At 41.6% G+C, this 27415-nt stretch overlaps 1 protein-coding gene across 4 annotated transcripts in view; it reads right to left on the bottom strand.

Moving 5' to 3' along the window:
* The window catches only part of Tmem131 (transmembrane protein 131), a 160424-nt gene that overhangs the window by 70002 nt on the left and 63007 nt on the right, over window positions 1-27415 (bottom strand). For 3 of the 4 annotated variants that reach the window (XM_071601865.1, XM_027950670.2, XM_071601866.1), the window contains exon 4: window positions 13915-13983. In XM_071601865.1, coding sequence (XP_071457966.1) covers window positions 13915-13983 — 69 coding nt within the window. Of the gene's footprint in view, window positions 1-13914; window positions 13984-14605; window positions 14708-27415 lie in introns of those variants that run through there. The other variant, XM_071601867.1, reaches the window with a different exon arrangement.

The following is a 27415-nucleotide window of genomic DNA, read 5'->3' as shown; positions in this document are numbered from 1 at the left end:
AAGTGTACATTCTGTTGTTTAGGAGACTCTGTGAATGACTGAGGCTAATTCTTCTTTGTATGTTTTGTAGCAATCACCAGTAAAGTTATGTGTACCAGGGATTGCTTTCTGGGAGGTTTTTGGTGATTAATTTAAACTCTTTAATTGCTATAAGTCTACTCAGAATTTTAAATTTCTTCTTGATTTTCTATTTCCATTCAGACTTTCTGTTTGTTATTTCTATAGGCAAAAATGTAAACAAATGGGTATGAAGCTGTGTTTCAACAGAACTTTATTTATAAAAACAGAGGACAATGGGGGCTAGGGAGGGATATCAGCAAGAGGAGGGAATGGAAGACCCAGACCTCCTTATCCCACTGAGATGCCAAATTAATACACAGAAAAACTCTTTTCATGAGAAACCCAGAAACTAGTTTAAGAGTCTCACCCCAAGTGAACTTGAAACCTGTTGCATCAAAGCTGGTAGGAAAATCTGGTACATCAACTCTCTAGAGCCTCCACCCCCGGCATAGCACAGCACAACAAGGTGGAAAATCCCAACTTCTAGCTTCTCTTGGGCAGGGAGAGAGCAGGCTGGACCACACGCCCAAAGTCTTGATTTTTTAGGGGCCTTCCTTCCTGAGGCATGGACTTCTATCTTGTCTGAATCTAGGGGCCCCGAGAACAAAAGCAATGGTTTGTCCTTACAGACATACAAGGCATACAGCACACCTGTGATCACGATTAACAAGCCATACAAGAATACACTAAATCCTTTGTTTGTTTTGTAGGTTTAAAGTATTTCTAAATCAAAACTGGGGAAAGTAAGTTCAAAAACAGGTAAAACTAATGTACTATTTAGAAATGTGTGCAGGTACAATATAACAGTAAAGAAAATTTAGAAATGATTAGAAGACTGAGGAAAAGTGGTTAATCCTGTAGAGCAAGGAAACTGTCACCGGGGCCACATACAGAACAGAGTCTAGGTGCTGACAAGCGTTCTCTTTCTCCAGCTGTGTGGTAGATGTAAAAATACATTTGTCATGCATTTTTCTCTGTGTACGTATATCATACAAAAAAGAAAAAAAAAGGTAGAGATAAGGTTACAGTGAGGTAACAAAAATACTCTAGAAAGTAAAACAACTCTACAATTGTTAAACACCATATAAAAATGGAATAAAAGGGGCTGGGGTTGTGGCTCAGTGGTACAGCGCTGGCCTCACATATGTGAGGCACTGGGTTCAATCCTCCACATCACATAAAAATAAATAAAATAAAGGTATTGTGTCCAACTACAACTAATATTAAAAGAAAACAACCAAACAAACCAAAAAACCTAAATAAAGCATTGGTGGCTTTTTTTTCTCCCTCAAACTATAGAGTGACCAGAAGTCAGTAAAGATGGCTTTGTTATGTATGCTATTTCCTCAAGGTCAATGAAGTGGAAGGAGTCTGCTGAAGACCTACATTGGAGGCCTGCATTAGAAAAATGCAATTTGGTTTTACCAGTTGATTCTTATCTAACCATCAATGATAGATGAAGCCTATTTAGTCAGATATGGAGCTCAGTATGCTGGGACATATCCCTCGATAATCCACTGTAAAAAAATGTTAGCAAATGCTATTTAACAATAGAATGTTAGGGAACTCATTAGGTAGCTATTATGATAAATAACTCATAATGCATTTATTTGTCCAAGTTGAAATATTGTCTGTTTACTTATAATCTTGTCTAACTTCCTAATTAGGATTTCACAGACATTCTTGAGTAAAGCCCTCAAAACAAAAGGAGAAAAAAAGAAGTGAAACCCTGGTCAGAATTTCATGTACTCATGTATCTGACTCTCAGCAGTCACATATTTAATCTGCTTTTCATCTGCTGTATCATCTAAATCAAAATCCAAGTGGCTACATGTTCCCATTTCTTCTGTGGCTTCATTTACACCCGAATCTGGGACTCTACATTTTCTGTCTTTCCTGAAATGGAATGATAACATCTTTTTTCCATATTACCCAAAATACACAACAGGGTCCAAAAAATGCATAAGTTAAGAACTCTTCACTGTCTTTTGTACTCATATCACACTTCTAAAAATGGTTTTGATAACAGTTCACGCTGTTTTATTTCATACACCATTGGAGGATTTCTTTACAAGCTGATGTGAGTTTTGCGGCTGAGGCTGAGGCTGAGGCTGCCTCTGAGGCCTAAACCAAGCCTGGCTTGTGGAAAGCTGTGGGTGCCGCTGCTCTGCAGAAGTCGGGCAGATGCTCCCCGGCCAAGGGCCCTACTGCAGCAGCTCTCCTGGGAAGGCTGTACCCAGACTGCCCTGAAAGCTGGGATTCCACAAACTAGTTTCTCTGCTTTACTCAGGAAAGCAGAAACCTGGGCTAACATCTCTCCTTGGCTCACAGCCCAGCCACCACAAGGCCCACGGTAGTTCCATGGCTCAACAGCCTGCTACAGGTTAAGAGTGGAACCAGGGCTTGGGTTCTGACTGGCGATGGCAGGCTAAGGAAAGCAGGTTTGTGAGGACACTTCTGGCATTATGGAGCAGGAAGCTAAATACTCTCAGACCCTCAAATAAGAAGCAACCAACCTGCTCAATTTTTAGACCCCCTTAACCAACTGGCTCGTGGATCCTAGATGGGAACTCAGGACTCTGAAACAGGTGAGCAGGTACAAACCCATGCAGGGCCTCACACTATGGCCAGGACACTGCAGGAAGAAGCCGTCTATAGTACTGCATGGAAGAGAAAGTCTTCTTCCTCAAGCTTTGTATAGACATGGAAGAACAATGACAGTACAGAAATAAAAACAGACTCCTTTCAACCTGAAAGTTCACCACTTCTGTACTGTGTTTTAAAAATATGCTCAGCTACAATCCAAATAGAATTCAGGATAAATATCAATCAGTCACTACTTAATGTTATCCCTTGTGTGACTTTAATCAGTCCCAGTTAAGGAGAAAACAAGGTATAAGATGGACAGGTCTTTGAGGTATCTTTTAAAAAGACAGGGCTGCAGAGGGCCCGCTGTATCAAAGGACGCTGAAGCAAGGACACAGGATTCCACAGTGCCACTGAGGCTGGCCTTGCCCTCTCTTCAGTGAATGAGCAGAAAGGAAAGGCCCTAGGCCACGTCCCATAGAGACGAACTCTTGCTCAGAGGAGACGGGTCACGTTCTTAGGTTGTTCAGTGAAGCCTGGAGTAACAAGGACAGAGGGAGGGCATAAGCAGGCCATTCTAGGCATGAGTGTCTGCACAGAGTAGGCTGCCTCTCATTCTGGGCAGTGTACCCAGCAGGAAGCAGAGGGAGGCTCTCTGCTCCACCCTTTTCCCTTGGTGACATGAGCAGATTCAGGACTATGGCACATGCTTACTTATAAATACACAGTGCATTATTTTTCTGTGCTTTGTAACCAATTGCCACAAACTTAGTGGTTGAAAGCAACACCACTTATTGTAGCATTCTTTAAGAATGGCTGCATTATCTGCTGAGGGTCTCAGGCTTCTGCCTCCTGGTATGGGCAGGCTGGTTTCTCATTTGAAGCTCACAGTCCTCTTCTAAACCCATTCAGATTGTCGGCAGAATTCAGGTTGCTCTACCTCTTGCTATTCAGTTCTTCTATTTCCAAAACCAGTGTGAAGTAGCTCCCTTGCATCGAATACCTCTTGTGCTTCAAATCTCCAACATTTCTGTTCCTAATTGCTGCAAACACACTTAAAAGGCTCAAGGATTAGTTCAGGCCCACACAGAGAATCTCTCTCTCTTAAAGGTCAGTTGATCTGGGACCTTCATTATACTTTGTAAATTCTGACAGGGACACTTGGGTTAGTGTTTGAGTAATGGGGAAAAAGTGTGGTCAGTACATTAACTAGAGGCCTGAACATTTGCAGACCATCTTAGAATTCTGCTGATCACACGCAGCCTGTGTGACCTGCTTGGCTGGACAGGTAGAATTTAAAAATAAAGATTTCTAGACAAGGCCCATGCTGGTCCTGTTTGTTTCCATTATTGGCTGCTCCAAAAACAGAAGGAGGCACAAAGGGGACAGTGTCGAGTATTTATAGATGAACCAGGCTGATGCAAGTGGACAGCTGTTCTCTGCGCTGCAGCAACAGAACTAGCCACTAACTGTCTGTATTCTAGAAGAGTCAGAGGCTCTAAAGAATTAGGAACAAGCAGTATGAATGAGACCAGCTTGGAAAATATGCTGCAATTTTGTGGTCAATGGCAAGTTTCCTATGCCACAGAAATATGACACTAAATGCCAGGAAACAGCTGGAGAAATGGACTAGCAAGTGCCCTTAGACAAACCTTCTGAATGGCTGGGACACAGCACTCTGTTCTACACAGCTTTTGGCAGGAAGTTGGGCAGAATCAATATGCAGTACTCTGTACCACTCAATTACCACAAAATCCTACCATCAACTCAGAAACACATTGGTGGAAAGGCTCTTACAAAAAGACTGAAGAGCCAGCAACTGAAAGGCCAAGGGGCATCAAACACTCCTTCAGAAAGGAGGCCTGCCTGACCTTCCCAAGAATGCCCCAAGTCCATAGAGAGGGGCACCTTCATAAACTGAATTTACTTTGAGAATAAAGACTTCCATTTTTAGTGACAAACATTTAAATGTCCAGTCTTGACACATTAAGTAGCCGTTTCAAACTTTGGATTTGAAAACAAGATTTTCTGCCCTTAATAATTATATAAGCCGAAGAACTCAGGAAAACAAGTTTCCAACGAAGGCATCTTTTACAGTCTGCAATAAATGTTTGAAAAAAGAAGTTGTTATGGAAACAGAACATTTAACAGAATTCGTGTAAATCAGTGGGGGAGGGGTGGAAAGAGAAAGGGGCTGCTGCAGTGGGCTGCTGGTGGTGGGGGAGAGAGGGAGGCAGGAAAAGTAGGCCTGAAGAATCAGTTTAAACTAAAGGATGAAAAATCAAGATGCTAACCTAATGAGTTTTCAGTTCTAGGGTGCAGTAGGGCTGACCAAGGTGGGGAGGAGCCACTTGGAGGGTGGTCTACAGAAGCAAAGGGACTTCTCATTGCCTTCTTACCAAAGGGCCTGAAATCCTTTAGCAGATGCCAGGAGTAGTGAGGACCACGACTCCACTGGCTATTAAAATTACGAACACACATTACCTCTCCCTTCATTTCTTATGCTTATCAGCGGTGGTTTCCAAGCCCCACTGATGCCCCTCATCTTGCTACATCCGGGCAAGCCAACAGACAAGCCCACAGCCTTTCCAGGCCCTAGTGAGAAGTACAGACCATGCAAGAATCCCCCACCAGCCTCGGCCCTGAATCTCAATAAAAGCCAAGCAAATTTCCTTTCTTTGCTCTCTGAAGCCACTTTCGGACCTGCTTGGGAACCTGCTGTGGTTTCTCCAGAAAGTGTCCTTACATAAGTGTAGATGGTCCCCAACTTATGATGGCTCAGCTTAGGATTTTTCAAGCTTAAGATGGTGCAAAAACAACCTGCACTCAATAGGAATCATCATTTGAATGTGGATCTTTTCTTGGCTCACACTATGTGGCTGCAGCTCCTGGTCAGCCACAGATCAAGGGGGAAGCGACTGAGACTGGCACTGGGCTGTGTTGCCAGTGCTTTCTGGCTCCAGGTATTTCACAAATTCCACGAGAATGCGACACTATTGAAGAAAGCTCTGTGCCAGATGACTCTGCCCAACTGTAGGCTAATGTCAGGGTTTTGGGGACATTTAAAGGAGGTTAGGCTGGGGGGTGGTGGTGCAGCTCAGTATAGAGTGGGTGCTTGGCATGCTTGAGGCCCCATTCCAAAAACAAAAACAAAAAAAGAAAAGAAAAAGGAAAAAGGGAGGCCAGGCTGAGCTGTTGTTGGTAGGCGAGGTGTATTACACAGGTTTTGACTTATTAACATTTTGAACTTAAGGTTTATGGAGACATACACCCAGATTAAGTTAAGGAACATCTGCTTATCAGACCACTTCAAACCCGCTTAGTGCATGTGTGACATCATCCTGGTATCCTAGCCAAACTTTAGGTGGGGATCCATTCCACCTCTGTGGGGTCAACGTGAGACTACGGGTACAGAAAGTTTCCACCTTGGCTGGGCAGGTACTGGCCCCTGGGGCTCAACAGGCTGAGGAGTGGCTGCCCGACAAATACAGGAATGGCACCTGGAGATGTCCACTGCTAAACCCCCTCTGGTCTGCACGGTGGGTGGACACACCTGACTGTGATCACTCTGGGCTCTACACTGAGCTTTTTTATGCTAAAGGAGCAGAAGCAAGTGCTTCCCAGTGGAAGAAAGCTCCAGAGTGCAAGTCTGGAAGCAGTCATAGGATTCTTGCCATCACTGAGGGAAAAGACATTGGCAGTGACAGAGAGTAAGCCAACAGAGAGAGGCACAAATGACGGGCAGAGAGGAGTCCTGGGGGTGCTGATCATGCAGACCCTCTATCCCAAGGGGCAGCTGTACCTCTGGCCTTTCCGCAGATTCCTCACCTCCTCAGGACTCTTTCCAGCACAGTCACACTTACTTTGACAAGTTTCAGTTAACCTCTGTGACAACCAGATGACTATGGCACTGACCAAAAAACAGAGGGACCAAATGTAGTCTGGCACGTTAGTTACGCAGAATGACCTGGTTAATATTATCACCTGCCGGACAATCAGGGAACGAAAGGCCCTATGTGTCTGCTGTGCTCCAACAGTTCACAAATAACAAAGATACAAAGCAGACACGGCAGAAGCCTTCCCCACCGCTGAGTCCTTAAGAGCAAATCCGCCATTTGTTCTCTCCACTTTTCCAACTGTGTGGAGACTCCCGTTAAACCCTCAGCACCACCAAAAACAAACAAACAAACAAAAAATCCTGTTAGAGCCAGGTGTGGTGGTGCATGGCTCTAACAGACTCAGGAGGCTGAGGCAGGAGGATCATGAGTTCAAAGCCAGCCTCAGCAACTAAGCAAAGCCCCAAGGAATTTAGCTAGACCCTGTCTCAAAATAAAACATAAAAAATAAAAAGGGCTGGGGATGTGGCTCAGTGGTTAAGTGCTCCTGGGTTCAATCCCTGATGCCAAAAAAAAAATCCTGCTAGAGGGAAATTCTCAAAGTATGCGTAATATGATTCCTGGAACTCAGGAAGACCTTAGTGACTTCAGGAATGGTGTGGTGCTCTCCACATGTGTGGTGGGCACACAGGAGATTTGGCATTTATCTTTTGACAATAGGAACTGACTAAAGGACTTTTTTTTGAGGGGTGGCATGATCAGATTTTAATATTAAGAGGATTTTTCTGTTGACAGTATGGATCATAAGTTGGAGAATGGCAGGTTTGTGCTGGAGGACAATATGAAGTGATGGGGCCTGGACTAGGAGGAGAAGCGGGGGCAGTGAGAAGGAGAGGATGAGCAAAGGCCCCTCCAGTCACAGGTGTGGCAGGGGTGATGGTAGTGCTCTGAGGGCAAATGCCAGGAAGCCCCCCGGATTCCCACCTGGTGGGGTCACTCAGAGACTGAAGTTGCAGCAAGACACGTTGCGATGACAGTGACGTTGGTGACACTATCATGGTGAGTGATGGCGTGGGGTACGGGGTCGGGGAAATCACAGGCATATGTCAGACACGTTGGGTGAGGTGGGAGAGCAGAGGCAGGCAGTGGACAGAAGCCCTTGAAAGAGAAGGAGGAAGAAGAGGCTTAGACACAGGAGGAAAGCAGAGGGCGGTTCACACGAGTGGGGCCGAGAAAGATCTGAGCGAGGAAGCACTGTGCACTCCACAAGAGATCAAGGAAGATGTGACTAACAAGTGTCACCTAACAGAGAGACCCAAGGGGGGCAGGCCCAGGGCCTGTGAACTCAGCAGTTGGACAAGGCTTCCAAGGACACAGCCCTTTTTGTTCTTCCATTCTGTGAGACAAACTGCTCAGCTCTAACACTGATGGCAGGATGGGGCCACAGTTCCCGGCACCACAGACAGACAAGTCCCAGCAAGGAAGAGGGCGCTTTCTTTCCTGTGTCTCCTTTTGGGGAGAGGGGCTTTCCAGAAGTCCCTGGGTACAAATGCCTAAAACAGGGGTGTGTCTATCCCTGAACTGATCATGAGAATGGGCTCATTACTGACTGAGATTTCATGGGACTTACTCCTGAGTCAGGGACAGGGCCACTTTCCCTAAGGGTAAATGAAAAGGCTGGAGTGGTAGCAAAAGAGAAGTGGGGAGAGGCTGACCAGGCGACAGGCGTGAAGTGGGCCGCTCTATGCTGTGGTATTCTCTGATTGTTTTTCAGTTAATATTCCTTTAAGAAAGAGCAGGAAAGTTTGGAGGCAGAAAGAAATATATGGGAAAAAACTTCAGCCATCTAACAAGCTTTTCGTTTCGGAGAGGGAAAAAAAGGTGCAATACTTTAAAGAGGGTGTGTCATAAAGTATCTCTGGATCTCCTTCAGCAATCAGCTACTTGCTGATGCCATTGGAAATTGTTTTTGGCAGTGAAAATGTACAGTTTCATGTTCTTTGTCCTAAAACTACTGTAAAGTTTCATAAAAAGAACCTCAGCTCTAAAATTACTAAGCAAAATTTTCAACCCCATCGCCTTCCATGTTTTACAATAAAAGTACTAAATTTAGGAACCTCTGGGTTTATAACCATGTGATGGCTTTGTGACACCAACCTGCAGTCCCCAGAATTCCTTTCCAGCTTGTTTCTGGTTAATGTGAGTTATACCTGTTCTCTCCCAAGGGCTGCAAGATGGGGGTCAGGCAGCGGTGACTGTGTCAGTATCCCTTCTCCCAGCTATTCAGTCACATACTAATCCAGGTACTACTAGGAGGGATTTTGCAAATGTAATTAAAGCACCCAATCAATTCACTTTAAGTTAATCAAAGAGGATATTATTCTAGGTGGGCCTGTCAATCAGTTGGAAGCCCTTTCAAAGACAGCTTAGACTTTGTGCGGGTGGAGAGACTCCAAACAGCAGCTGGACTAGCAGTATCCCTTCCCCAGAGCCTTCCCTGAAGGCCCACCTGCAGACTGTAAGCTTTAGCCCCTACCCTGGGAGGTCCAGCTGACTCCTGATCTTTCCCTCCTGGCTGCCTGCCCCTGCAGAATCTCAACTTACTTGACTAGTTCCTAGAACCATATTAAGCCAACTCCTTATGATAGACCCTCCATACACACACACACACACACACACACACACACACACACTCTCTGACCAACACATTTAGAATCTCTGGCTGTTTCTACTTCTCTAACTGAACCATTATATGCATAAGTTCACATATGCCCACCCCTTAGCTCCTACAGATTTGCTTCTACCTTTGTGAGATAAAATACACTTCCCATTTAGCTGTTCTCAGACTGTTCTCCCATTATTTAAAGCCTTTCTGCACCCAAGGTCTTAGTTCTTTCAGCTGCATTAATAAAACACCATATAATGGGTGGCTTATAAACAACAGAAATACATTTCTCACAGTTGGAGAGGCTGTGAATCGGAGATCGAGGGCCAGCATGTTTGGGGTCTAGCAATGGCCCTCTCTCTGGTCTTCCTGCTATACTCACATGGTGGGAAGAGCAAGGCAGCTCTATGGGCACCTTTCACAAGGACATTAACCCATTCCTCAGAGTCCTGCCCTCTCTCAGGACTTAATCATCTACAGAGCCCCCTTTCCTACCATCGTCACATAGGAAGTACAGTTCCAACACATAGATGGGGGAGAGGGGACACACAAACATTCAAACCACAGCCAAGAGTTTTCTTTTTGTTTGTTTCCACCATTTTGAAATCAAGCATAAGTCTGCTACTTTAGGGAACAGCTACTTCCCTATGCTTCAGATAAATTTCTTCACTGTGCTCCCTGACCCTGGTTTGTACTGTACTGGTTTGTCCTTCTTTCCGTGTGTCTTCAGCAAACCTTCCAGACTTTCTCTAAGCTCAGGAGATTTCTGTTTCTCTATGACCAAGGACCAGTCCCGCTAAGGAATCCCATTTATTCTCTTTCCAGTCAGAGACTGGTTCTTTTATTCTGATCAGTTGCCTCTTGTTCATGATAAATTATTCTCTAGTCTAAAGGTAACTAAAAACTTCAACAGGGCAGTCTGCTAAGGAAATAGGCATGGTTGCATTTAAACCATTAAATTCAGCACTGATCACAAGAAAGAAACATCTTAAACAATTCCAGTGAATGAATTTAACAAATATACCTATATTATTTTTCTTTAAAACTGTAAAAGTAACAGAAAAGTCAGTGGAATTTTTATCAGTATACATAATATAGGAAGTCAAGAAGCAGGTTATAAAATACTATGTTCAGGAAATATGGTTATACTTTTATAACTTAATAAATGAGTAGTGATACACAGAAAAGGACTCAAAAAGCAACCTCAGCTGGGCACAGTGGCACACGCCAGCGGCTCAAGAGGCTGCGGCAGGCAGGAAGATTGTTGTGCTCAAACCCAGCCTCAGGAAAAGAAAGGTCCTAAGCAACTTGGTGAGACCCTGTCTCTAAATAAAATACAAAATAGAGCTGGGGATGTGGCTCTGTGGTTGAGTGCCTAAATTCAATCCCTGGTACCCACCCCAAAGAAAACAAGCTCAAATTTAAGGTTTCCAGGTGTTGGATTATGAGTAGCATTTTATTTCCCTCTCCCTGCCCCCACAAATAAGTATTTTTTAAAGCTTACTACAGTGAGCGTATACTGCTTGCTTAGCAGGCAACTCCTATAAGTTCTGTGGTGGTGATTTATCAACCATGGCCCAGCACGGGAATTCCTAAGTAGCTCCAAAGAACCCACTACTAGTAGACTTGGAGGGGAATGTCTATAAACCCCTTGAACCTGTATGCAAAGTGGTGTGTGTGTGTGTGTGTGTGTGTGTGTATGTGTATTGGGAGACAGGAAGCAAGAGGGTCCACAGCTTTCATCCATCCCAAAGAGATCCATGACACAAAAACGGTCAAGATCATCAATCCAGAATCTTGCTTGATCTTATCCCAACTTCTCCTATTTTGGTGGTGGAGCATTGCTTGATGGATTGAGAGACAGTTAATTTGGAACAGGAATTTCTAGTTTTAGTTCAGGTATTTATCTCAAAATAAAATTTACAAAACTTTCTCAAAAAACAAATACTGAAGTAAAAAAAAAAAAAAAAAAAAACACCAGTTGCATATAACTTTTTAAAGAATATTTTGAGAATACTTACCTGTACCAAGTTTTTCAAAGTTGGACTTCTACTTGCAAATGCTCTACCAAGAACTAGGCAAGAGCTACACCCACTACAACCCCCTCACTACTTTAGACTAAAATCCTGATACTATGCACTGATCTCCTCTCCCACATCTCTTGACAAAGTGCCACAGATACTGCTTAGTGCCATAGTCTTGGCATGAGTTCCTCAGTCTCTAATGTGATTCACTCTGGAATAGGAGAACACACTGGAAACAAAACAGTCTTGATTTGAAAAATAATGAACTCTCCTGATATACATCAATATATTCCTTGTTTCATTAAATATGTTGCATTTGTAAGGAGATTCGGTGACGTATTTCTGTAAGTGGATTAAAGAACTCTATATTCCTTGTAGTTTCAGCACTGAGTCTATCTTAGTCCATTCGGGGCTGCTCTGATGAAATACCACATTCTGGGTAATTTATAAAGAACAGAAACCTACCTCCATGCAGTTCCTGAGACTGGGAAGTCCTCCCTGCAGTGTTTTAACATGGCAGAAGGCAGGTATCAAGCAGGGAAAGATGTCCCACTCAGTAGAGAGCAGCAAAGGCAGAGCCCGCCTGACCCAATAGCTTCCTAAAGGTCCTGTGTCTCCACGTGAAGGTCGTTTCCAACCACAGGTTCTCATACAGAACCAAATAGTGACTTACTATCTATCTGAACACACGGTCTTTAAACCCTCACACTAGTTAATTTTATTTACATAATGACTACTTCCAAATACTGATTACATCTAGAAATGCACAATTAAGTATGCAAACTTCTATCTGCACTCCAGCCCCCCAAATCCATGGGATCTCTGTGGGAATACAATCTCCATTAAACACCTGCTATCAAATATCTTTTACTTCTGGTGGCTAATCATTCGAAAAAGTTTAACTGATATATTTTGATTATTCTAGGTTTTAAATTATAAATTATTTAAACTTAGTATGTTTATTATAGTAAAAACAGCTAAGTACAACTTTGATAGCATTAAAGACAGTTGTAATTTTCATCTGTTGAGTCAGGATATCAATGTATCGAACAATAGATACCTGAGTAAATGGCAGTGAAATAAATAAAACTACCTTTCTAAGTAAGGAAAAGAGCAATTTGACAATGTACATCAACACTTTAACAATAGGGATTTTACTCCTGGAAATCTAGACTAAGGAAATAGTCTAACATTTACCTACCTACCCACCAATCTCAAAAATTAAAAAACAAACTGAAGCCTTTATGCATAGACATTCACTATAGCAATGGCATGAAGAGAAAAAAGAAACAACTAAATGTCCAAGAATGAGGGAACAGTTAAACTCAACAGGATTGCTATTCAGCACATACATTTTCATTTAGGACAAGCTTATAGTACACAGCATTACTTATATTAATGAAGGAAAAAGGTCTAAAATTGCCCGAACAGTCTGATCATACCAGTAAAACACACTGCCAGATGCATACGCACACATGAAGAACCAAAATCCAAGCTTCACTGTGACCCTATCAGGGATTCTAATTAGTGGAGCCGAAACATACATGGCTTCCTCTTGTCCCTTTTAAATTTCTGCTAACTTACCAAGTGGCACTGCTGTGACTGGCCCTGCCCAAAAAGAGCTCACCTGGGCTGCCCAATCCCTCGATTCTCACCCCTTACTACCCCTCTCTTAAGACCTTGGGATGGGGGCACTCACTGGCTTCCAAAGCCCTGTGGGATTCTCGTTGGGGGCAGGCAGGGGGGCAGTTTCTGGAGACAGAAGAAGAAATTCTACAGCCTGCTCTTTAAAAGCTCACAGGCCAACCTGGAAGATGGGTGGCTTCATGTCCAGAAAATAAAGGAAAGGAACTGATTTGGAGCAGGAGGGGTCAGGGTGAGGGCCTAGAGGCAGAGGCCAGGAAGGAGGTGGAGTTGAGGATGGTATGATTGATGGTGCAGGTGCTCTCCTCATCCATCTGCTTAATCGGGTTGGAGCCCAATAGAGTAAAACCCTGTTTCTCCGTAAGTTTCTGAAATGTGTGAAACCTGAGTCCCAGAGGTAGAAGGTGAGCAATAAGGACAGTGTAAGGAAGCAGTTTTGTTCTTGGACTGGGTCTGTATGTAGCATCTGCTTTTGCCAGCCTTTCTGGGTTGGTGATACTTTCTCTGTTGTGACGTATAAAAGCTGTACTTTGGTGCACGTGTGTAATCCCAGTGACCAAGGAGGCTGAGACAGGAGAATTCCAAGTTTCAGGCTAGCCTCAGCAACTTAGTGAGACACTGTCTCAAAGTAAAAAGTAAGGGCTGGGGCTACAGCTCAGTGGTAAAGCACACCTGGGTTCAAACCCAGTATGGTGTCTTAAAAAAAAAAAAAAGCATATGCGTCTAGCAAATACTATTTCCTTAGCCTAGACTTCCAGTAGTAAAATCACTGTTGTTCTGCCCATAAAAAAAACTTTTAAATAATAAGAAAGAAAATAAAGTGCTGATCAGAAAAGTTAACCTATTAAGTTTCATGCTGCTTCTGAAGATAAGATTCTCCGAACCAAAGAGTGCAATGTGGGGGTATTTTTCAAATGTTCTCAGTATTATTATATTAGACTCCTAATAGTTGTTTCCTAGTATTGAACTAGATTCAACATTTGTTTCCTGGTGACTTGAACATAATTTTCTTACATAGATAACACAGGCCAAAGACAAGACAAATACATATAAAATGATAGTTTAACAGGAAAATAGAGTCCAAAAATGTTAAACTTACTGTTCATGGAAATCCAGCATTGGTGGCTCAAATCTGATGGGCCTGCAATTACCCCGGTACAGAGATAAACTGTAATTAAAAAGAAAAAGAGTTTAAGAAGCAGTTCTTCAAAAAACGCATTTCCCTAAACAGTAGTCAAAATGCTTGGCTTTTGTACTGAGAAAAGTGGGGAATCCTTAAGGAAAGTGGGGCCTAGTGTATTGATTTTTTTTTTTTTTAATGAGAGGAAATCAATAGACGTTGTATCTTTAAAAAAATTTAAAAAGGGAAATACTTTTTCTATCTAACTGTGAAAATAGGAAATGCTCAGATAGACTGGTGAAATTTATTTGGTTGAAATAACTGGTAACAGTATGCTTTAATATGTTCATTTGGATTTTTGATACACATATGATGAATACTTAGTAACTGAAACAATTACATAAGCTTGACAGACATCTGGAAACAAAAATTAGGATCCCATTATGACTACAATGGTAAAGGGCTCAACAAAAAAAATGAACTAAGAACTAAAACATTTATCCCATTTGGGAGTTTGGAACACACTGATCTGTGATGTTCTGGCTTAAGATGAGTATCTTTCCTAGCCACCCCACCTGGCACTGCACCTTCTCAGTAAGCCAGATTTCTGCATAGCAGCCATAGACACCACCCTGATCCAACCCTGATGGGGCCGGGAGTGCCTGAGTACCTAAAGCCAGCTGCTTCTGCACCCTGAAGTTCGAAATGCAGTCCGTTTGAAAGGCAGGATTGGCTCTTCTTATCCTAAGGAATGATGCCCGAGCAAAAGCCCTCTGTGAGGCCCAAGGGCTTCATTTTCACCACAGCCAGATTTCACAAGAGCGCAAATCTCCAAGATGGCACAGCGATTCCCTTCAGGACGCACAGGAAAGGCAGCAGAAATAGACAAGGACATCCACAATATGTAGGAAGTTTGGCTTTAATTCAATCTTACATTTAAGATTAAATAGTCCTGATAGTATTGAGCCGGAAGTAACAGCCCAACCGTACTTTCAGCCCTACCAATTTGGAGTTTTCCTCTGTGCTGACTGATCATCTCTTTCTACATATGAACAGAAAAGAAAGAAAACATCAAATATAAGACTACACTTTACTAACACACAAAACGAAAGACACTGGGACAAAAGAGCACAGTTCCTTGCAACCGGGCTGCCATGCGCAGTGGTAGGTACAAAATCTATTCCCTCTTACTTTCTGCCCTTCTTTGTGCACAACAGAACAACTCTTTTGACTTCTTCAAAACAAGATGTTGTTCAGCTCATCTGTTTTAGTAGTGTTAAACTCAAAATCACACGAAATCCGAATCAAGAAAAAATAAAGCGCTGCATATAGTAATTGTCTAAGTTATTCATTCACACTATAAACCTGAACTGTGTTAGATGCCAGAGGTACAAACAAGATTAAGAAATGTCTTTTTCTTCTCACAAAACCATGAGTCTATTCTGCAAGTCACGAATGGAAATGTCTGAAGTGGCCAGGCAGGGTAAAAAAGTGAATACCCCATTTATTCAGCATGAAGATGCCATGGGATATAAAGATAAATCAAGCCAGGCACAGTGATGCATGCCTGTAATCACAGCAAGTCAGGAGGCTGAGTCAGGGGGATTGCAAACTTGAGGCCAGCCTCTGCAACTTTGTGAGACCCTGTCTCAAAATTAAAAATAAAGGGAGCTGGGGAAGGAGCTCAGTGCTTGCTTTGCTTGTGCAAGGCCCTAGATTCAATCCCAGGACTGTAAACAAACAAGCAATTAATTAAAAAATAAAGATAAACACAGTGGGTGCTATGGTTAGAACTGAGAACACCTCTCTCAGAGAGCCAAAAGCCAAGACCTAAATGGTGGAGACTGATGAAGTGGAGATGCACCTGTAAGGTGAAGACCAAGGAGGCTGAAGGGACCGAGTACAAGGAAGGAGAAGGGGAGAGGGGGAAGAGGGACAGGGGATGAGGCCAAGGCACTGACACCAGACCTCCTTGTAGGAGCATGGCTTTAATCCACGTGTAACTAATGGCCTCTACAGTGTTTTGAGCAAATAAGTGATACACCCTGATACTTGAAAAGCTTAATTCTGGCTACTGTGTGAAGAACAGATTGTGGGAGCCCAGGAGAGGAAGCAGGGAGCTGCTGTAGGGTTTCAGACAAGAGGTGAGTATGTCCCTGGTCTACAGGTGACCCACAAGGGAAGGTAAGTGAGAAGCAACTGTTTTCAGAAACTCTTTGGAAGTTAGACACAACATATTATGCCAATGGCTGAACTCTGACTGTGAGAGAAGAAAAAAAGAATCAATGATGACTTAATAAGATTCTGACTGGCAACAAAGTTGTGACATGGGAGGAGGGGCTGGGAAACAGATAGGTAGACGGGAGGAAGTTCAAAGGTATTAAAATGTTTCAGACATTTAATTTGAGATGGCGTATCTAGACGGTGTTGTCAAGTAGGCAAGTGGATATACACAACTACTGTGTGCACGAAGTTACTGATGTTCATGTACTGACCTTACCATCAGTCACACTGGCCAGTCTGTTTTAACAGTCTGTCTAGATTCCTTTAACATTACTCCACTCTTGCGTACTCTCCTGGATTGTCCCTGGAGACAAATAATCTGTAAGGAAGGACAATTCTACTTCCTTTCAGGTTCTTAGATCTTGCTTTTCTTTTTTATGCTTTATGCTAAGTTTTCCCATAAAATACTCCAAAGAAGTGGTGCCCATCAATTTTTACTCTGATATTTTCAGAATGCTCACAGACTGTAAGAAAGAGGATACAATGCATAAAAGATGAACCTCATAAATAAATGCATATTTCAGAACAATAGCAGATCCAAATCTAAAGAACAGTTTAATATTTAAGTGGGTCAACAGAAGCTGACACAGGCATAATTTTGTTTAACAAAACCCAAACTGCAATAACATAGCTGTCACGTATCCACAACTGATGGAGAAGGCGCTGCTGTGCTTAGATAAGGCATGACATGGCTTAGTGCTTGAGTAACAGAAAGCAAATGTTTGCAAGTAACGTTGAAAATAAACCAGGGAAGAGATGGAAAGGACACCCTCCACCGATTCAAGACATTATAAGGGCACAATGCACGCTGTTTTGCTTTCTGCAGTGATTATTTATTCTGAAATCTCATATTGTTTTTAATTTTTTTGCTAAAATACTATTTGGGGATAAGGAAATGAATGAAGACTATTTTCTGACTTTGAGCTAGGAAGCAACTGGGGAGATAGATAAAATCCCGTGGGAAATAGTCCACGCTGCTTGGTGAACTGTCAGGTCAAAGTTAAGCAGGCAACTCCCAAAAGAAACAGAGGACTTTCTAGGAGCATCAGGTGTTTTTGTAAGCTAGGAAATCCAAAGTGTTTTCCTGGGATCAGTTACTACCTATACAAAAGGCACTCTTCAGCCCAGTATTTCTTAAAGAATGGTTTGTGGTATACCTGAATCTAAAACACCTAGAATGCTTGTGGAAATGCAGATTAGGGCCCCGCCCACAGAACCTGATTCCTTACCTCCAGCATTGAGCTGAAAACCTGCTTGATAAGCAGGAGCTCATATTTGGGAATGACTACCTTGCATGTTGATGTACAAACAAGCATTGTAGCCTCAATCTGTGGTGGTGAGGGGATTAACAAGAATAATTTCCAAAGTCACCAAGAGTTTCAAGTAGTTCCAAATACTGTTTTTATTAGAGTCAGCTAAATAAACAGTGACTTACAAGAGAAGTGAACAGGACTTCTCCTGTCTAATATACATTATCCTATAAATACACTGTAGCTTTCATTTCCCCCAATGACTAATAATGTTGAATAGCTTTTCATTCATTTAAAAAGATATCTATTGTTCAATTAGCTACCTGGGAGTGTTTTTTTCTTTCTTTCTTTTCTTTTGCAGTGCTGGGGACTGAAAGGTGTGCTGAGCCTCACAGATGTTAGGGAGCTACACCCCAGGCCCAATTAGGTATCTTTTTTAAAAAACAGATATATGTTCAAAGTTTAAAAATTGGGATGTTTGCCTCATTGAGATGTAAGAGTTATGCCTGTCCTAGATATGCATTTTTTTGGACTGATACTGTGCACATTTTCTCCCAGTCCCTGGCTTATCTTTTTCTATTATTAATGGTCTTGAAGAGTACAAGCTTTTAATTTTGATGAAATCCAATTTATCATTTTTTTCTTGAATGCCATGTGCTTTTGGTGTCTTAAGTTTGCCCAGGTTGTAAATCATTCTACCAAAAGACTTAAACATTTTGAAAAAGTTTTATACCTTCAGCTTCTGCATATAGGTGTATTATTGCCCATTTTATTTTAAGTTAATTTGGGGACATGGCAAGAGTTAGGGTTAAAGATCAGTTTTTGTTTTGCTGTTTCTAATAGGGTCTTTTTACAGATCATGCTAGACCTAATTGTACCACTGAAAGACCTGAGCATATTTTGTCAAAAAATTTTGAACTAGGTCTTCAAAATAGGTGGTTTAAGATCCTCAATTTAGGGGCTGGGGTTTTGGCTCATGGTAGAACTCGCCTAGCATGTGCAAGGCCCTGGGTTCGATCTTCAGCACCACATAAAAAATAAATAAATAAAATAAAGGTATTGTATCCAACTACAACTAAAAAATAAATATTAAAAAAATAATATATTTTTTTAAATATTAAAAGATCCTCAACTTAGTTATTCTTTTCAATACTTGTTCAAGCTATTCTAGGGGCTTAACATTTCCATACAAATTTCAAAGTCGGCTTGTCAATTTCCACAAAATTATCCATTAGCATTTATTCAGAACTGCATTTCATCTAAAATTCATCTGGGAAGAATAGTCACCTTAACAATTTTTCCAAACCATGAACATAAAATCTCTCAAAATATCTAGAACTCCCTTAATTACACCAAGTAACATCATGTAGTTCTTAGTGTACATATCTCAAAATTGTTTTGCTAATAAGTTTATCCCAGAGTATGTAATGGTTTTTGATGTTACTGTAAATGGCATTTTTCTATAACACTTTTGACTCTCGCACTTGTTATAAATGCAGTACTCAGTTGTCCCCATCAAGTACACGCTAGCTCTCCTCCTACAGATGCTCTTTAACATGTTGGGAAAATCTTTTCTATGCTTAGTCTGCAGAGCATTTTAAGTATGAATAAATGTTGAATTTTTTCATAATTTTTCTTCTACATCTATTCAAATAATTATGTAGCATTTCCCCTTTGTTTTGGTTATCAGGGGAAAACTGGGCTGATTTGACTTTCAAATGTGAATTGATCTTGTGTTCCCAGGATAAACCTCTTTTGGCCATGATGTATTACCCCTTCTGGGTATTTCTAGATTCAGTTGGCTAGCATTCTGTTCAGGATTTCTGGACATATGCTCATAAGAGATTTGGTCAATATGCTTTTCTTGCAATGGTCACCTGCTAACATGGCTGGGAAGACACCTTCCCCCTCCCTCTTCTGGAGTGGCTTGTGCTGGACTGCACTGTACTGTTTCTCTGCTCAGTGTCTCGTAGGACTGGCCAGGAGAGCCACGTGGGCCTGCAGTTTTGTGGAAAGATTTCAAGCTATGAGTGCTAAATCTCTAAAGCACACAGGAAAATTCAAATTTTCTAACTATCCCTTGGTTAGTTCTGGTAATTTGTATCTTTGAAGCAATGTGTCCACTTTTCTTGTTGCCAAATTTACTAGAATAAAGTGGTTTGTAATTTTTCTGATTATTTGAATGTCTGTTAAGACTGGTGTGATATCCCTTTCATTAATGATTTTCTGTGTTTCCTCTCCATTTTCTTAACCAATCTTGAAGTTTATCCACTGCATCGTTTGCTGAAGACAATCAGTTTTTATATACATTGTTCTCATTTTTCCATTTTCTATTTAACTGATTTCAAATATGTCTTTTATTTTCTTCTTGCTGTTCAGTTTGAGGTTAAGTTGATATTCTTTTTCTATATTAGAAATGCTTTTAAATTTTTTCTGCTTGTCTGAAACAGGCTACAAATTTCCACCTAAGTAACACTGGCTAAATTTGGGAAAACGTGATATGCTGTTTGGTGGATTGAATTGTGTACCCCTCTTTACATGTTGAAGCCCTGCCTTCAGTGACTGCCTCTAAGAGGGTCTGTAGGGAAGTAATTCAGGGGACATCAGGGCAGGGTTTCTGATATGGCAGGATCAGTGTCCTTCCACAAAGGGACATTTGCACGCATGCACAAAAAGGACATATGAGGACACAGCAAAGTGGCCACTGCCTACAAGCCAAGAAGAAGGGCTGTCACTGGAGACAGACAAAGCTGGCATGCTGATCTGCCTTTCAGCTTCAACTTGTGAGAAAATAACATCTGTGGTTTAAGCCTCAGTCTATGGTACTTGGGTAAGGCCATCCAGCCAGCTGACTAAGATATATCTTATTTTTATTTTCAAAGTGTTTCCCAATTTCCTTTTGATTTCTTTAACTATTTATTTAAAAGTTTCTGGCTTAATTTCCAATTTTTAAAAATCTGGATTTCCTTTGTTATTGGTTTCTAATTTATTCACTGCTGTGATCAGAGGACATAACCTATAAAACCTGCTGTTTGGGGTATACTATTTAATATTCACAGTGCTATTTCAATGGACACCATTACTGATTTTCTATCAGTTACTGACAGATGAGTGTTGAAATCTCCCACTATAACAGGGGATTTGTCTATTTTCTCCTTTAAATCTGTTCATTTTTTTCTTTACATACTTCACATACAAGACCCAATATTGGGCTTCTCTAGATTCAGCACTGTTATATCTTCCTGTTAGGTTGTCTCTTTTGTAATCATAAAGTGTCCCCCTCTTCTGACAACATTCTCTGACCTGCAGTCTACTTGGAAAGTACCCAGTCACCCCAGGATTGGTGCCAACCTGTCCCTCAGTGCTATCTTCTATACTTAACCTACCTGTGTCCTTACATCGAAACTGCATTTCTTCAAAACCAAAGACTATTGACCAACAGATGTTTGCAATACCGAATGATAACTCTAAAGAGCCCTTGAAAGGTAAGAACAAAAGCCTTACTAAAAACAGGTAGAACAGACAACATCAAAAGATAGGGACGGCTCTAAAGTCAGTGTAGACCCACGATTAGAAAAGAAAAACTATGTGGTGACAGAATTTCTCACCTATCAGACTGGAAAAGTTAAAAACAATAACACATTCCGTAGGAAAGGCTGTGGACAAGTGGCACTCTTATTCAGTGACACAGGGTATGCAAATTGGCACATTTTTGAAAGAGAATTTGTCAATACCTAACAAACTACATCGGCACTTACTTTCAACTCACCAATTCTACTTTTAGAAATTTACCCTAAATGTACAGAAACTATTTGACAAAAATCATATATATTTATGGTAAGTAATATATTTTGAAATATGCGTACACTGTGGAATGACTATACCTAATTAACATATTAATACCTCTCAGGATTATATTATTTAAAGAACAAGAACACATTTAAATCTATTCAGCAATTTTCCAGTATATAACAGCCAGTGTGCTGTTATATCTCTTGAATTTGTTCCTCTCCTCTAACCAAAATCTCGTATCCATTAGCCATCTGCTTGCACCCCACCCTGCCACAGGTAACCACAATTCTGCCCTGTAGCCCACATGCAAGTGAGGCTATGTGGTGTCTTTTATGTTTGGCTGCTTATTTCATTTAACATTATAGTCTCCAATGTTCCTCTGGGTTACTGCAAATGACAGGACTTCCTTATTTTTTAAGGCTTAATAGTATTTCACTCTGTATGTACAGCCCATTTTTTTAATCCATTTGTCCACTGATGGTCATTTAGTTTGTGTCCATTTCTCAGCTATTGTGAAAATGCTGCAACAGAAGTGAGGTGACTCTTTGATATACTAATTTCATTTCCTCTGGATGTATATGGAATACTGGAACTGCTGATGACATAGTAGTTCTATTTTTAATTTTTTGGGGGGTGGTGCTGGGGATTGAACCAGATAGGGGTACTTGTCTACTGAGCCACATCCCAGGGCCTTTTTGAGATAGGGTCTCGCTAAGTTGCTGCAGTTGGCCTCAAATCTTATGATCCTCCTACCTTAGCCTCCCCAGTCACTTGGACTATAAGCATGCGCCACTATGCCTGGCTATTCTTAATTTTTTTGTGGAACTTTCATTGTTTTTCATAATAGTAAAATGGCAAACCAATGTTCCTTTCCTCCACATTTTTATCAACAGTTGTAGACAAGTGGCACTTTTGTATTATTGATAAATCATTCCAAGAGTTGTAAAGTGAGGTATGGTTGTATTTTAATCTTCATTTTTCCCTAATGATTAGTGATGTTAAGCATCTTTCTCTGTTGTTGGCCACTTCTAAACACACATGTTCAACAATACAATTTATGCCTGTGTTAATATGGGTTCTAGGAAGGTAACCTTAAGTTATTATTTGAAACACTATAATTACAAAATACTGGAAACAAGCAAATTGTTCACATAAAGAAAAAAATGGGGTGTGCTGGGGTTGTGGCTCAGAGGTAGAGCACTTGCCTAGCACACATGGGGCACTGGGTTCAATCCTCAGCACCACATAAAAATAAAAATAAAGGTATTATGTCCGACTACAACTAAAACAAAATATTAAAAAAAAAAGAATCAATGGGGGAATAAATGATGGCACAATTTTTTTAAATGGGGGATAAAACCTTGAGTATACACTACAAATAAATGAACCAAATTTAATTTGAAATGTTCATAACCACAATGAAGTTGTGGGGGGTGGAGTGGAGGAAGGATGCAGAGAAAGGAGATGCCAGGAGAGAAAGGTGAAGAAGGTTACGACCCATGTAAATCTGAAATATAGTATTCTGACAACATACACTCACTAAAAAAAAAAAAAAAATAATGCTCTAAATGAATTCTGTATTCTAATTAGTAGGTCTGTTTTTCATGGTGGTACAGGTTAGCAATGCTGAAACTTACTATAGTTTAGGATTGAGCAAATTGGTACACAGAGTACAGATAATGGAGCTGGATTTCTTACTGTCGGAGAATGGACAGAACAGAAAAGGGCAGAAGAGAACACTGTGGTTCTGTATTAAAACTGGAGGCATCAGTAACAACTCATGGTTTTAGACACAAATAGATGCGTCAGTATATATTGTATATATTTATACACCTTCCTGAAAAGATTTTTTTCTACTGATTTAGTGGTACTGGGACTGAATCCAGGGGCACTTTACCACTAACTATATCCTCAGGCCATTTAATTTTGACATAGGGTCTCACTAAATTGCTTAATGCCTCACTAAATAGCTAAGGCTGGGCTTGAACTTGTGATCCTCCTGCCTCAACCTCTAGAGTCTCTGGGATTAAAGGTGTCTGCCACCGCACCCAGCTTCTTTTTTTTTTTTCTCTAAGAGGGCCTGGGACAATGACACCCCAACAGCAATAAGTACGTGTGGCACGCAGATCTCAGCTTCTAAATATATCCTCCACTAACGAAGCACATGTCTTAGAAAAAAGGGTTATTTGCCAGGTATTGTGGTGCAAGCCTGTAATCCCAGCAACTCGGGAGGCTGAGGGAGGAGATCACAAGTTCAAAGCCAGCTTCAGCAACTTAGCAAGGCCTTAATAACTCAGTGAGACCCTGTCTCTAAATAAAATATAAAAAAGAGCTGGGGATGTGGCTCAGTGGTTGAGCTCCCCTGGGTTCAATCCCTGGTACCAAAAAGAAGGGGAGGGGGAGAAAGAAAGAAAAGGGTTATTCCAGGGCTGGGGCAGGAAAATTCCAAGATAAGCCTGGAATATCTTTAAGTGCCAGAAAGTAAGGACGCGTTCAGTGAATGATAAACGTACAAATGACATGGAGCAGACCCAAGCACATATGATTTTTCAGTTACAATGCAGATGACTGTAAAATAACCAAATAAAAAAGAACTTTAACCTTTACCTCACAACTTATTTGCATTAGAATGTCAACTAATAAACACTGAAATAATGATGGACTTTGAAAAAAATCACCCCAGTAAGAACTATTTCAGGCAAGAATCACCAATAGACAAACTACTGAGTGTTTCAAGCAAAACAGGATATTTACATGGTCTCAAAGTATTTCTCTGCAAGATAGACACTTAGAGAAGTTACAAAAGAAAAATGAACAAGTAGTATGTGCTTTCTGAGATGCCCTGGGGACATAGACTTTAGTAATATTCTTGCTCAAAATGCAGTCTGAGTCAAACAATAGCAACTCAGTGAGACCCTGTCTCTAAATAAAATACAAAATAGGACTGGGGATGTGGCTCAGCGGTCAAGTGCTCCTGGGTTCAATTCCTGATACCCCATGCCACAAAAAGGAATAATTACACATAACCTATGTATATAAAGAAAGGCACAGAAGGGCTGGAGGGGAAGGGGTTGGAAAGGGATGGATGATAGTGGTAATTGGGAATCCGAGTCAAGAAAATATGGGAATTCTCCACACTATTTTTGCATCTTTCCTCTAAATTTTTCTCAAAACAAAAGGTAAAAAATTAAATAAAAAATTTTAAGAAGCTTATATTCTTGAACACAGCATAAACCTGATCTTGCAGTTTGCACAGTCCACAACATGTGCTGGAAACAATTGCTTACTGCAATTTTTGATTCACTTGGGTTTCTGTCTACCATGCTGCCATTATTGTTTTCTATTTTTCCCATCTGTTTTTTATTCCTTTTGTCTTCTTCTAAGATTAGTTTATTAGCTCTTTCTTCTTTTTTTATGGTCTTAATGTTTCTTCTAGGTTTATTTTGCATTACCACTATAAAAAATAACATCACAGCACTTCATGTCACATCAGAACCTTCCGGGTCTCCACCCCCTTCTCCAGTCCTTTGCAGTAACTGCATGACTGTCACACATGCATGCTGTTCTGCAGTTTATAGAATGTTTATAGACAGTTTATATAGAATGCCAGAATTATTTGTTTTTAAAAGTCTGTTGTTTAAAATTTTTAATCAGGAAGAATTCCTTCTATGTTTATCCATGTGCTTGCCTCGGTGGTGGTCTCCGTGCTTGCTGGATCCGTCTTCTCACCTGCAATGACTTAATTACCTCCAGCCAGTCCTTTAATTACAAGTTCTCTTAGCTTTCTCTGGAACTGTCTCCACTTTTGAAAGACCCGTCTGCCGGACGCGGTGCTCTAGGCTGGCAATCTCTCCTTGTGGTACTTTAGAGATGCCCTCATTCGTCTCCAGTTCGCTGGTTCTTGGTGAAGAGCAGCCAGCATTTGTCTTATTTTTGGTACTACTTCTGTGGCTTTTTTCCCAGGTGCTTTTCTACCACTGCCTTTCAGGAATTGGAATCCTGGTGTGGCTTCTTTTGTGTTACTCTTGCTTTGGATTTACTGGGGCTCTGTGACAGTCCCCTCAACCCTGAGAACTCAGTGTCACATGTTGGATTGTTCACTGCTGCAACGGGGCTTGCTTGTTCTTTTTCTGGTCATCTTCCTCCCCGTGTTTCATACGGATTACCTGTTACTCTATCCTCTAATTCACTGGGCCTTCTTTTGTAATGTCTAAGCTGCTGTTAATTCTACCCAGTGGCATTTTTATTCCAGAAACCATATTTTTCAACTATGGAGCTTTCATTTATTTCTTTTTCTATCATCCATTTCCTTTCATATGTTCATGTTTTCCTTTTAAATCAAAGAACTCAAGGAAAAGGTGAACAGGGATCACCTTGCTGCCTCCAGTGATTCAGGATAAGCCCTGCAGCACAGAGGCTGTGGACAATGACATCTGCCAAACCCACCTGGAGGTTCTTGCACTGTGGAGCTGGAGGGGATGGGAACCCCTTCCCAGTTGCCACCCTACTAAAGCAGAGCCAAGGGGAGACCACAACAGTCCTTAGCTTGAAGGCCGTGGTTTTCCACCATTCATACCAGGTCTAAGCAGCTTTGGTGAATATTTCTGCATTCATTTTAAGTCCTCTGAACAATATCCAGACTGTGTTTTCACCCCTTCTGGCCATTGATAGGTGACCCGATGGAGAGAGGTTCCCACCTCACGACAGGGCTCCCCAGTAGCCTACTGCACAGCCACCCGCTAACCCCCTCAAGAAGAGGCTGTGGAGTGGTGGAACCGCGGCCGGGGCACGCTACAACGCGGCTGGCAAGCACAGGTCTTGGCCACCTGGAGCGGCAGGCCTGAGGCACAGCGAGAGAAGGGAGCCAGGGACAGGTGCTGACCTGCGACACCCCAGCAGCCAGGCCCCGGCCCAATGTGCACGCCTGTGCCACACACCACCACAGCCCCTGTCCCCAAGCATCCATGATCTGACAGCCTCAACTGCCAGCTTCCCCATGAGCAGAGGCAAAACTGAAGTGGTACAGACCTGAAAAGAGACTGCAGGGCCCCAAAACACTGGTACTTCCCCAAACCTGAGGAGCATAAATGTGGACTAACAGTGCTGACCCAAGAGCCCTGTAACACCCTAGACTAGCACACGCAGGGAGCACCCCTGTCTAGTCCCCTCGTGCCCTGTCTTTTTTTTCCAACTTGAACGAACCCTGCTACTGGACACTCACTCTTCCTCATCTGTGGGTTTCATTCTTCAAATTTGCAAGACAAGAACCCAGAAAGAAGAAATTGGCGGTGAGCTGCTGGGGTCTGCTGCCACCCTGGAGGGCAGAGCACGCCATGAAGTGTCACAGCACTGCCAATCTCTGGCTCTGCCCGCTGGACCCTTGGAGCCAAGCCTGGCAGGCATCCACTGCCTTGATTAGCTAACATTAAAATGGGCTTTCCAGACTGTAGGGGATGCAGGTTATATGCAGGCTCCAACTGCCTGCAGAAGCAGGGAAACTCTGGTTTCACTCACACCATGAGTCCAGAACCACCTACTCTGACATGCTCATTTTTAAGGTGAGAGTACTTTGTTGCTTTTGGAAAATAAGTGAGGTCAACTCACCTACTCAAAGGAGCTTACCAATAGCATAACAGAATACATAGCAACCCATTTCTTTCCTTAAATTCACTTTTCCTAAGTTGTCATACCTAATATCAACTTACTGTAGTATTCAAGATTTATGCAAAGTAGTACCCTCTTTCCACATATGCACTAAAAGCTCCAGAGCAAGAAAACAAATCAAAGTATAAATACAAATGAAATCTTGAACTTTTTCACAAAATTTAAAGCACAACAGTCAAACTGCAACTATTAGCAGATTTTATCTGCCATTAAGAAAGGTAAGGCCAAATTCTGGATCCAAGTACAATCCTTTAGATGCTTGATTGTAGACAATAGAAAGGGCTGCATTCAATAATAAGCAAATTACCAAGTTAAGTTAAAGGAAACCTTAGCCACTATACCTTGAAAAGTATTCTCCAACCCATGATTTCTGGCTTATTTTCCAGGTTATGAGAGAAACTAGAAAATGTAAAGATTAGAAAAACGTGGTTCTGACTACTTGTGTATACATGTACACACACACACATACATGTGTGTGCTTTTTCTCAAGG

The sequence above is a fragment of the Marmota flaviventris genome, chromosome 14 (genome assembly GCF_047511675.1).
Source record: "Marmota flaviventris isolate mMarFla1 chromosome 14, mMarFla1.hap1, whole genome shotgun sequence".
NCBI classification, from domain to species: domain Eukaryota; kingdom Metazoa; phylum Chordata; class Mammalia; order Rodentia; family Sciuridae; genus Marmota; species Marmota flaviventris.
Note: the sequence above shows the minus strand (reverse complement) of the source record. Positions and strands in the feature narration are given on the sequence as shown.